This window comes from Erigeron canadensis, chromosome 7 (genome assembly GCF_010389155.1).
Source record: "Erigeron canadensis isolate Cc75 chromosome 7, C_canadensis_v1, whole genome shotgun sequence".
In the NCBI taxonomy this organism is placed as follows: domain Eukaryota; kingdom Viridiplantae; phylum Streptophyta; class Magnoliopsida; order Asterales; family Asteraceae; genus Erigeron; species Erigeron canadensis.
Window position 1 is genome coordinate 27,874,543 of NC_057767.1, and position 12,915 is coordinate 27,887,457.

The following is a 12,915-nucleotide window of genomic DNA, read 5'->3' on the forward strand; positions in this document are numbered from 1 at the left end:
TCTTTTATCTTTATATATACTAAAAGGCAACTGATTTAATAACTTATTGACCAATCAAAGAGCTCAATTTCATCAAATTATAAATTAATGATGTCATAATCAATATTAGTTAAAATTCCTAATAAAGATTAAAAAAAAATGTATACCCGATCCTAATCCAATATAGAAAAGGATATATCCAACATATAATTGTTATCATTATTTGATTACTCCATTAGACAAGATATACTTGAATATATGCGCCTACGATATTCACTTTTATAATTATTTATGTGTTCAATACTAAATTTAATCCCCATATATTATGGACAACCGACGATATATATTTGCAAAATTGTACTACAACCCAGAAAAGTTAATAACACAAACTTAAATTATAATATGAACAATTTTAAATCACAAATAATATTCTGTAATTATATCTTCATAGTAGAAAAAAAATCTTACTAATTTACAATTTTTTTTTTAAATATCTATAATTATCACTTTTTGCCTCACTAAATACTTAATTTAGAATTATTACAATTTGTAGTTATGAACCCTCACTAAATACTTAATTTATAATTATATAAAATTAATTACTAAAAAATAAATAAAACTTAATGTAAATATTAAGATTTTAAAAATAATTGTACTTTTTTTTAAAAATTCTTTTTAGTAATTGTCATAACAAGTATACGAAAAATAAAACATGTAATAATGTAATATTTATAAGAAACAAATATAACATTGTCATATTTCAAGTGAAATATTTAGAATATGTTTCATCTAAAAATAAAAGTTTAATTTTTAAAAGTGTAAAATAAGAATAATCACCTTGTGTAACAATAAATCAAATAAAATGATAGTGACCTGTTATTATGTTTTGATATTCAAATATCGCTAAGTATGTCACAATTTACAACTTTGATGGACATATTTTGATTTCGTAATATTCAAATATTGTTATATATGTCACAATAAATAACTTCCATGAACATATTGTAAAAAGTATTTTACTATAAAATTCAAAGTTCTATATAGATCAATTTTTTTTTTACTAAAAATTGTAAATTAAGTTTTAAATCATAATAAACTAACATCTAAAATTGTAAACTCGTGTATTTGACACGGACCTAAAATCTAATCCTTTAACATTTCAGATTTCAGACAATAAAATTAAAATTCAAGTTTATCCTTTCTCATATAAACCACTTGAAGTTTTTGAAATAGTCTCAAGTTATACACTTATACCATTTTCATGGTCATCCATTATCTCATTCGTTTGGTCGATCTTATTGCATTGGAATCAGCACTCATGGGTTTTACAAGCATTTCGAAATCAATAATGATGAAATCCATGAAATAAATCTAGAAAAAAGAAAAGTAAAACCATGAACCAATTCAGACCTAACCATTAATTGAGGCCACATTACTTTGTGCTATCATCTGAAGCTTAAGTTCAAACAACATAGCAAGGTCCGCCTCCGTTAATTCCACCTCTACGACATCCCCACCTCCTCCACCACCATGTCCTGACGATCCATGTCCCTCTACGGGTCCACAACCCGCTGGATCATCTTGGTACATCCCTTGTACCACTTCTGTGGTAGCACAAGCAGTGTGCACATTAAAATTACAATTTTGACAACTATACGCCCAATGCCTTCCTTCTATGACATTTTTGCATATGTTACAATATTCATGATCCGTGTTACTTCCCCTCCGTGGAGCCACTTGAACTCCGTAGAAAAGAGCAAGTTCGTGTTGGTGAGCTTGGTGCGTTACCTGATAATAATAAACATTTAGATAACTTACTTTATCTGTGGTTCCTTTAGTTTAATTGTTTGCATATTGTAATCTTCTAAATAGAATTAGCAATTTATTGTAACTATGAGTACAATTAAGGATGTAATTTGTATATAATAAACAAAACTACTTGTATACACAAGATATACACAATCAAGGTATGACAAACATATAACAAGAATTTCATATGTATTGAGGTTTTTTTTTTTTTGCGTATATAAAAATCATTTTGTCATATAAAGTTAAGCCTTACAAAAGTCTATATAAAAGTACATTACCGACAAAGGTAAGAAGGCGCAACCAACATGAAGGTCAAACTCGCAAAGGGCACAACAATAGGAGAACGAATTTCCAGGGCGACCACAAGCGTTGCAAATGAAGGTGCTACCGGCATAAGTAGGGTAAGGAAGAAGGATAAGAGGGTGGGCTTTATGACACGGGTGTTTTACATAACGACCCGCATTGGCACAATGGTCATGGAGAAAGAAGTTGCATTGGTGGCAGGCGTGGACCGCGGTCGTGGTGTTATCACACGAGGAGTTGCAACCTGAGCAGTTGACTTGTTTGCCTAGTTCATATACACGGTGGATGGTTAAGTTGTGAGGGTGACTGAAATGCTTATAGTCCATGTCTTCGAATGAAGTGTTGTTATTGGTTTGGACTATACATGGATTGAAAGATAGATATATAGATTAGAACAAAAATGGACCGAGTCAAAATCCATCTGTATGTGGAGCAAATTGGTTATAACTAAAAAGTCAACGCTAGATGGTTGGTTGTAGATTGCAATATGATAAATTGATAAGTATAGACCTTTGACTTTTTGATGGAAGACTTCCGACCTGGAAATGCGATTGCGAGATCTATTTGTAATTTATTTTATTTTTATTTTTTTAGCACAAACATTCCTTGTTCTGATACTAATTCAAATTTCTTGAACATATATATGTAACTTACGGGACGGACTAACGGAGGTAGTGATTTTTAATTAAAAAAAAAAAAACGTTTTGTTATCTAAAATCGGTAATAGGTTAACGGTTTTGCTAATTACAACATAATTGTTTGTTTTAGCGTGCATAAAAAGTTGCAGTTTATTGACATAAATTTCAGAGGGCGTGTCTTTTAATTTACATATAAGGTATTACTATTTTTATGCATGTTATAATGAATCCAAAAGTGAAATGCAATATAGTGACATAGATATTCCATGATGTTAGAAGAACATATTTTTGGCAATAAAACTTGTACATTATATTAAAAGAAACCATTTTAAAGACAACACTTTATAACTTATCTGACTCGTATAACTTCAACTCGTATCGGCTAGGCCTATAGCATCTTTTATTTGGAAGCCTAGATCGTCCATTGGGCTTAGCCCATTTACTTATTATACTCAACTATAATAAAATGTACTTACACATAAAATCGTTCATTACGTTCATCAATCAATATTCTTTTAAACTTCGAGTAAATGACACTTTTAGTTCCAGTTGTGGTCACGAAATTACTGGTATCGTCTTTAGATTTCAAACATTACATTTGTGGTCCAAAAAAGTTTGTTTTGTTTTGAGCTTTTGGTTCAAATCACTAAAGGCCTTTAAACATGAGGTTACACATGATGAGTTTTTTAGTCTTTTTCTTACCTTTTTTTATAGTATTTGTTCAAACATCTTTCAAAAAAATTCTTGCATTTTTTCCGATGGTACCTTCCATTAGCCTCTTTGTTTCCTAATTGTAAAACTATAATTTCCCAGGGACCTTGACTATGGCTGGTGATAAAGAGAAGTCATTACGTTCTGCTTAAGCTCAACGGTGATAAACTCAAATCATACAACATAACCTAGACGGAAAATCTATATATTGGATCAGCTACATAAGGCTAAGCCTACATCCTTCAGCTTTGATCTGATCGATTTCATTCAACTATGACACTCTATATTAAAGTTTATGTCTAGCTAGAGAGCATGGTCATAAAAAGGGTAAATGCTAAAATAGAATTATTGGATGTGTTGGTTAGATTTTGGATTTATATATGGTAGCATCCATAGTCCATACATATGACATTAAAAATAATGTCATTAATCTAGAAGTTTCGCTAATTACTTTTGAGAAAAAAAATTCATGACAATAAAGATGTTGGAGATATGCAACTTAATTGACAATATTGATCTACAGAGAAAATCATGATAGGTCCTAAATCCTTGGGCTTGATAGTAACCATCTTCCTCAAAGGCAACCAATATTGTTTTAAGCATTAAAGAATGTACATTAGACATTAATCTGTAACTGTAAAACATGGTCTTTTTAATGTACAAGTCATTAATGCTTGTTATAATGTTACGTTCTTAAGGCATCTTTGAGCTGCCACATCATATCCTTACAAATCCTTACACATTCTTATAAATCCTTAAAGTCCTATAATTTTATCTCTAACCATACAAACATCCTTACATATCCTTTAACTCCACTAAAAACAAAAAAAATAAAATATAAGTAAGGGCATCTAAGGGCATGCCCTTGAGTAAGGGCATGCATCAAAAAATCTTTAGTTTTGGACAAGTTTCAACCGCAAAGGATATCCAATGACACCTAAGGGCGCCCAAAAATATACCCATTGAAGATAGTCTAAAGTATTAAGCATAACCTCTGGGGCTATATTTATCATTTAACTTCGATTGATTGTTACTTATGTACTCCCATTCTTTAATTTTTAAGTTTAAGCTTTTTGAAACGCGAATAACCCCTGTATTGGCACAGTATAAAGATATCAACAAATCCTTAGAAAAAAATATGGAAATAACAAGAAATTAAATTAAGAAACCCAAATGTACCTATGTACTTTAGTTGACCAAAACTATAAATATAAACTTTTAATTTACAACCTCCGCGGCTCCCCTAAAGAAATGACGACGATGCTTTATAAAATCCATTGAAATAAATAAAGTGGTAGAAATGTAGAATCACAAAAGCTTTAAAGTTTTAGAAAACTTCGAGAGAGCCAGATAGACCAGGTAATTAATTACATGAGAAATTGAGTACAGATATGATAATATATAGTTGAGTGATCAAACAAACGAAAAATAATTAACGTCTAGAACTAGATCCTCCATTTTATAGAAAAGATCCTGACAAGGAGAATGCACAAAATCAAAATGAAGATAGAAAGAAAAAACCTTTTTTCAAATGGAATTGGGCCGGACCACTCCCGCCAGTACTATATACACTATTATACAGTCAGAACTATCTTGAATGTATAACGTTCCCACGACCGATATGAGTTTAATATCAAAGCTAATTAACTAATTAATCTCAAAAGACCGCCTCGATCACCACCGTCACGGTCGCTACGTTGCATTGTGTGTGTATTATATATGTTAGTATCAGAGTATAAATCATGAACTCCGTTATCGCAAAAATATTACTTATTCCGGTTGGAAATAAGATCAACCGATGGAGGCCAAAGATGGTAAATAGTATAAGCATTTACAGTAATATATATATAAATATATCCGATGCTAGCGATTTGGACTCTGGACATAATTTACAGACTGGAATTACGATCGAGCACAATCTTTCAATAATCAATCAGTGAAATAATAATTTTCGATTTGTTAGCTTAGTGACTGTATTAATCGTATATATATGCCAAGTGCAGTGTGCAGTCTAAGTAAGGTATAGTATATATGGCACATGCATCATCAACACCCATATAAAAATAATTACGAGTGTTTCTCTAGGAGATCACATTTATATATAATTAAACACCAGTTCAATTCCATTAAGCAAAAAATATATATACCTGCATGCATTTTGTCTATCTACTCTTGGATTAATTGTGACTGTGTTTCTTTTTGATCATTATGTATTGATCCTACTGCAAGCCATTCTAGCTAGCTAGACTCCTTTAATTTGCATGATCGATCAACTATCTATTTGGCTCAACAAACTGCTTAACGATCTTTCCTTCACCACACCAACCGGTTTTCTTCTTGTTACTTATAAGATGAGACGATGATATTAATTCTACTTCCTCCACATCATCTTCATCAAGCTCGTTATCATCTATCAATATGGTTTCAATTTCCTTACTTTTGATCATGCCCATTATTGTCTCTTGTTCTTTCGGTGCATTCTTTTGCGACTGGCCACGCACACGACTACTCATGGTTCTAAGTCTTCCTTTGCCTAAATGATGCTCACACAGCGAGTACCCGACAATTGTTTGCTGACCACATCTCCATCCTCTTCCGTTCACCCGACTACACCTCGAACCTTCCTTGATCACATTCCCTCTCTTCTCGTTCTTCTTGATTTTCTTCGTGTTCGACTTTGTCATTATTCCCTCCTTGTATTCTTGATCAAAATCATCATGCTTCACTCTTTTACCAATACTTATTTCACTCCTCTTTTTTGTTGGAATCAGTTTATAATTATCTCCTTCAAACAAACCTTTCAACAAAATGCATTATTAATTATTGTATAAAAAAAATAAAGAAAAGTAAATCAAAAATCACACACAAAAAGACATGCATTTGTACATACACCTAAACACACACACACACACTGAAACATACCATTATCATGACTGCTGCTTGTTTCTGTTTCTGGACACAAGATGCTAATTTCTTTCCTGTAAACATGCCAGAATTAATAAAAACAAAAATTATAACTGACATTCTAGTACATTTCACAACAAGAAAATGTTTGTGTATGCATATATGTGTATGTAGCAATACTAGTGCAACAGAAAGATATATATATCATGAACATTGTAGCTGGGGACCAGCTTTCATGCTAACATGCACCACATATATAGGTGCAATTGAAAGATAATTAGGATTCTACAATATATGGTAATTGGTTATCTCAAATAATACTAACATACATGAGATATATAGATATGAATACATATTAATCTACAGTATTTTTGCACTTCTTGCAAATAATAATTCTTTCCTTTTTTTCTAGCTAGCCTATTAAACAAAATAAATATCAATATTAATTATATCCATATGGGTGTTAAAATATTATGGGTGTGTCCTAAAATAATTATACTTACTTGCCAGTAACATCAATCTTGATTGTTTCCTTTTTCTTCTCAGATTCCAACTCCTTCATGATGATCCATACAAATAGATAATATTAACATCAAAACATCGATATATATATATACACACAAGATCTATATATATGCATATTATAATACATATATATATATCTACAAGTGAATTGAACTACCTTAGTCTTTGATGAAGGATCAGACAAGGTAGACAGCTTGTTATCATTTGGGTGCACTTCTTCTTGACGTTGCACCACGAGCAGCGACTGCTGTTCGTGCTTTTGACGATCGCCGCTGGAAAGATCCAGCGGCGATGGTTGAATCGGTGCAGTTATAGAAGTAGAAAGAGACAAGAAGTGCTTCCTGATCCTCATAATAATAATAAAAATTTTCAAGAATATGATGAGAGGAAAAAAAAGGGATAGAAAGAAAATGTGTTGCACTCTTTTTTCTAGTTATATGGCCTTTATTAATTTGTTGCACCACAAAGAGGTGGATTTGAGGGGGGTGGTGTGCATGGCACGTGAGGAGTACGGGAGTGGGACAGGTACGGGTGGTGACAGGGTGTGTGAGTAGTTTTATCGCTATGGAAATTATATATTCATGGAAATGTAAAAATATGTGGGACCTACTTATAACAACGACCAAGATACTTTATTTGGTGTAACAGGTCCAGGTAAGGATGCTTGTCTTGTGGACCGGTCAGATACAGTTTCACCCTTTTGTTCTTCGGTTTATATTGTGCTATCCGGGTTAGACCGGGTACCATACTCACATTTTTATTTTATTAACGACTACGTCTCACAATATCGTCTAACAATTTCATATAGGATGACCCATTAGCAAAAGGTTAATGTCTAACTGGCCAATTCAACCGCATAAAATCCTTAAAAACGTGTTTGATCGCAGAAAACACATTTTTTTTCCTATTTTTGATTTTCTAGAAAACATGAAAACAGAAAACGTGTTATAATAATAGTTTTTAAGAATGTTTTTCAGAAAAACAAAAAATGATATTTTTTAATAAAAAAACTTGAAAACATCTTTTCCTTGTTTTTCTTTTTCCATTTCCTTCATCCTCTCACATCTTTTTAACATGTTTTCTAATTTTCTAATTAGAATGCGTTTTTAAATTTTTTATTTATTTTTTAGAAAATAAAAACCCCCTTCATTTTCAAAAAAATTAAAAATAAAAACATGAAAACATTTTCTACAACAAAACGGGCCCTAAACGGCTACGGGCCCGTTCTGTTTAGTTCTTGGGAAATGTGTTAAAAATTTTCATTTCTAATTTTTTTGAAAATAAAATAAAAAGGGGTTTTATTTTCTATAAAACAAATAAAAAATTTCAAAACTCGTTCCAATAATAAAACCCTAGAAAACATGTTAAAGATGTGAGGGGAGAGATGATGAAATGAAAAATGGAAAACAAGAAAGAAAAAAAAAAAGTTTTCAAGTTTTTCATCGAAAAGTGGAAAACATTGTTTCTGTTTTCTTGGAAATTATTTTTAGAAAAGTATGATTATAACGCGTTTTCTGTTTTTCATATTTTTTTGAAAAACAATGCGTATTTTCTGCAACCAAACGCCCCATAAACATTCCAAGTTCTTTAATTCAAAGATTGGTTTGTAAAACATTTTAATAGCCACTTTTTGGTCTTCAATTCACATATCATCTGTCCATTTATTTATCAACTATAAATTGGAATACATAGTTCATTGAATATTTTGTTTTAGTTTGTATACATTTAGTCCAACTTACCATGTTTATGAATTGGACGTGTTTACTAGGTGGACGTCAATTTGGTGTCGTTAACTTATGTTCATATTAGAGTGATGCCCGCGCGTTGTAGCAGCGATAGTCTATAACGTGTCAAATGCTGTAACGGTTTATAGCGTTCAATTTATTTTTATGAGATGCGTCAATGGAACATCTAACCGTATCTATCATTTTAAAACTAAGTCGCGGATTAGACGCAAGAAATAATGAGGTGCAAAAACTAAGTTACTGACCATGAAAAATAACCAGGGGAGGAAACATACAATTGTAAGGAAGGAAGCCAGAGCAATTAATAAAAAAAATACTCAAAGTTATAATCTAGTATGAATATAAAAAATAACATAATTGGTTAATAATTTCGTAATTTATAAAAAGGTAATTATTATTTAAACATTTCGTGATATAATATATGGCAATTAAAATGTTTTTTCTTATCCGAAGCAATACCTTCACTAATAATTTTAGAGTTAAATGGAGATTTTTTTTATCACAATGGGGTTTCTAGGTAATTGTGATGTTTTTTTATTGAGGGTAATTTTGGAATTGCAGGGATAAAGTATGTGAAGGTAGTGTAAATAAATCTATAGTAACTTGTTTCTTTTGTTAATCTTCAAATTTATATTGAATTTATTTTTAAATCTTTTCATTGAACTTAAAAGTTAATTAAGGTATTGTATTCTCGTATTTTAAACCATGTTTAATGTACATGAAGAATAAATGTGTCTCGAAACTTGTTTTGGTAATTTAAATAAAACTCTTTAAATTAATAAATTATTAACCATTAAGTGACTGAATTGATAAATGACTGAATGGATATATAATGTCGGTATGAATTAAGTCAATACAATTGTTTTTTTTGTTTATTAAGTCAAAAAACAAACATGTCTAATGACTTAATGGATTAGGTATATTTGATTAAGTCATGACTGTGTGTATTAAGTCCAAAACAAATGCCACCTAAGTTTGTAAATGTTGTTTGTAACTATATCATTTCTCAATTCTATAAACAACATAAAAGAGAAAAATTATTGTGTTAAGTTCTTTATAATTTTATAATTTAATTAAATAATAGTTGTTAAAGAAAACAATGTCAAATATCTTCCCAAGAAAACAATGTCAAATATCTTCCCAAGTTCCATGTATATCAGTATAAAGGATATACATTATCCTTCACATTCTATACCATCATCAAAAATATCGATACCTGCATGATTGAATAATTGTAAAGTCTAGACACAAAGAAATTTTGCAAATAAACGATAATACAAAATTAAATTAGAATGGAAAAAAATATTTGCTACTTGTCAACTTGTTTTTTTGACTCGGCACACAAACTTGCTTTTTGACTCTTGAGATTTTACCCCAATCATATAAAAAGAGATGAAACTTTGAAAAATAAAATTATCATTCAAAAAAAGGTTGGAAATCATATTAAATTAACTATATAATTGTAAAAAGAACAATAAAAAGTTATCTAAATATTGACCATTATTGCCGACTTTTATTTTTTTTAATAAATAGCCAAACTTGTTAGTGAAAAATATATCTTAATGAATCTAAATGTGTAATGTATGGATTAGATATAATCACATTAAAGTTGAAACCAAATTTTGGTGAAAATAAAAAAGTCATAAATAATAAACTAAAATACGTAAAATATAATTCCAATGAAAATATAACGATTCCAAATTTAGTTAAAGAATACTTAATTAATAAGTTTGTTTAAAAGTTTATTTTCACTTTTTTATATATATATTTTCTATTTTTTATATTTTATTTTTATTTATATTTATTTGTTTTATATAAATATAAGATAAAATATTATGAAAAAGTATGTGTCAATATTTTAACATAGCTTTAGTTTAGAAGAGTGTCTGAATTTACTCAGTTAACTATTGTTTTAATAATTATATAGATATGATTATTTTTTAGATTTTTACATGTACAAAATACATTCATATTAAGGGCTGAGTTATTTGAGAACTCATATAAAAGAAACTCAAGAATAATTCTGGAACACAGATTTTTTTCTCTTTCTCTCTCTTCAATTAAATATGGAAATTCATCCAAATCATTCAAAATGTTTTATCTCACTAACTGTAAATTGTTAAACGAAACAAAAAGGATGAGTAGTCTTAAAATTTCGTCATCTTTCATTAGAGATCCAATTCGATATACTTTTGATGACTTTTTAATTTTCGTTTTCTTTTTGGTACTTACACATGTATAGGTTGAACAAAATTCGGAGCGGGTTTCGCCCTTAAGGATATTCATAAACCAAAGCTGGTGGGGGTGATAGGTCATTGAGGGTGATATGTCATAGTGTGATAGGTCATAGGTGGTGATATATCATAGAGGGTGACCGGTGATGGGGTGATCTACTTAACGGGCTCCGCCCTTAACTGTTATGGCTACGTCATGGACTGACGGGCTCCGCCCTTGGCCACTATGGCTCCGCCATGGATTAACGGGCTCCGCCCTTAACCTTCATTGTTGTGTACGTATGTTCATGTATTAATTTACATGTGAAAACAATGATCCTACACATGTGTAGGTACACAAGTACAAGGGGAAAAAACGAAATTAAAAAGTCGTTAAAAGTATATCGAATTGGATCTCTAATGAAAGAGGACGAAATTTTAAGACTACCTCTACTTTTTGTTTCGTCTAACGATTTACGGTTTGTGGGATAAATCATTTTGAATAATTTGGATGAATTTTATTATTTAATTGAAGAGACCTAAAGATATAAGAAATATGTGATCCAGAATGGTTCTTAAGTTTTTTTTTTTTTAAGAGTTCTTAAATAACTTTTACTCTTCATGTCAATTAGTCTAATGTGTTTCATCGCAATGTAACAGTGTTTTAATTTGAAAGTATAAATTTATGAAAGTTAAATATGAATACGAACGATATGAACTTATTCAAAATAGGGATTCGTAAGAGGATATCGATTTTGTGTGTAATGCAATGGATAAAAACCGCGAGCAAAGTAATGGAATTTGCATTCAAGATTTTTAAAGACTAGTCACAAAGGGTAAAATCTAAGCAGAAGTTTGACTTTGATTGGAAAATAGTCTTGTCCACAAGTGGTTTGGAAGGTAGACACTTGTATAAATTGGCCATATCAGTCAAGCCACTATTTTTCAAAATTAATTACTCGAAAATATATACCATACTAGTCCTAATATCCGTACGATATACAGTAGCTATATAAATTATATCATAAAAAAAATTCAAATATTCCTCACACATGATCCGTGAGTATGAAATAAATTATGGTTAAAGTAAATCGATTATTAAAGCTAAATTATAATAAGGAGTAATGATAAATATAATATATGTTTAGTTGAGATTTGGGATTTACTTAAATTTTTTTGAACCATATCAAAATCAGAACTTGTAATCATAGTAGATCGTGGATGATGACAAATAGTCTTGTGATTTCGGATCGTAAACTCAATTTATGAAGTCTTCATTTTAATAACTTATTATAATTTATAATATAAGTAATAGGAGTTGAATAATTTAGGAAAAAAAGGAGACAATTTATTAATGACAATATTAAAGTTTATTAATGACAATAGATTTATTAAGTGAAAAGTTAGAATTTAATTCTAATTTTAATAAGGAAATTGAATTTTTATACAACTAAATAGTTAAATTAACAAAATAAATAAATTACACGTGTCGATCAAGAAATACACCACATGTCGTTTTAAGAATATGTCAATCATGTTTTAGTTTATTGGTAGATGTCATTACTGCAAGTCATCTAGAAGAACTACGATGACTATCTCTTGCATTGAATTACCGAAAGCTTTTAGAATGATAGTTCAAATTCCGGTTAACAAGATCAGTTGTTGATCTAGATAATAGATCGCCCTGTAATTAATTTTCGTCCAGATTTTCCATGGAAGTTGTTGAAATAAGAAAGATTATAGTAAAAAGCTCGCGCAATAATATTCTTAAATATCACACAAGGTGAAAATGGGATTATGCCTTTTGTTTATAACTTGAATTCCACTTGGCTTAGTGAAAGAATCTCATTCCTGGCTTAAGGATAACCATCTCAAATCTGGAAAGCTATGATCATTTGAGAATCTCTCATTTTGGCTTAATAGATCGCCACTTTTGGTTATTTGGACTATTAATTAAACATTAAATTACTATATAAAGAACATTCTGCATAATTAAAGGGAAATAGGCATATAAGCATATTTTTTAATCTTTTCAATATTACTCATATATTATTAATGGCAACTTACCAGAAATGTCAAAATTGAAAA

General features: G+C 30.1%; 2 protein-coding genes across 2 annotated transcripts; both read right to left on the reverse strand.

Annotated features, from left to right (window-relative positions):
- Positions 1-1,088: 1,088 nt before the first annotated feature.
- Positions 1,089-2,492, reverse strand: LOC122608285. The gene is made up of 2 exons (XM_043781374.1): positions 2,067-2,492; positions 1,089-1,767 (listed from the first exon to the last, which is right to left on the reverse strand). The coding sequence occupies exons 1-2, from the start codon at positions 2,415-2,417 to the stop codon at positions 1,390-1,392; spliced, it is 729 nt and encodes a 242-aa protein (XP_043637309.1). The 5' UTR covers positions 2,418-2,492; the 3' UTR covers positions 1,089-1,389.
- A 3,006-nt stretch (positions 2,493-5,498) lies between these two features.
- LOC122608196 lies at positions 5,499-7,277 on the reverse strand. The gene is made up of 4 exons (XM_043781282.1): positions 7,027-7,277; positions 6,848-6,900; positions 6,363-6,418; positions 5,499-6,237 (listed from the first exon to the last, which is right to left on the reverse strand). Exons 1-4 carry the CDS (start codon positions 7,219-7,221, stop codon positions 5,714-5,716), a joined length of 828 nt encoding a protein of 275 aa, XP_043637217.1. The 5' UTR covers positions 7,222-7,277; the 3' UTR covers positions 5,499-5,713.
- Between the last annotated feature and the right edge of the window lie 5,638 nt (positions 7,278-12,915).

Bases quoted from the DNA above. Each gene is read 5' to 3' on its own strand.
- LOC122608285 (XM_043781374.1), bottom strand. From the start codon at position 2,417: ATGGACTATAAGCATTTCAGTCACCCTCACAACTTAACCATCCACCGT. The intron at 1,768-2,066 runs GTAATGTACTTT...TATTATTATCAG, and splicing joins GCGCCTTCTTACCTTTGTCG to GTAACGCACCAAGCTCACCA.
- LOC122608196 (XM_043781282.1), bottom strand. From the start codon at position 7,221: ATGAGGATCAGGAAGCACTTCTTGTCTCTTTCTACTTCTATAACTGCA. The intron at 6,901-7,026 runs GTAGTTCAATTC...ATCATCATGAAG, and splicing joins ATCCTTCATCAAAGACTAAG to GAGTTGGAATCTGAGAAGAA. The intron at 6,419-6,847 runs GTAAGTATAATT...GCATGTTTACAG, and splicing joins AAGATTGATGTTACTGGCAA to GAAAGAAATTAGCATCTTGT.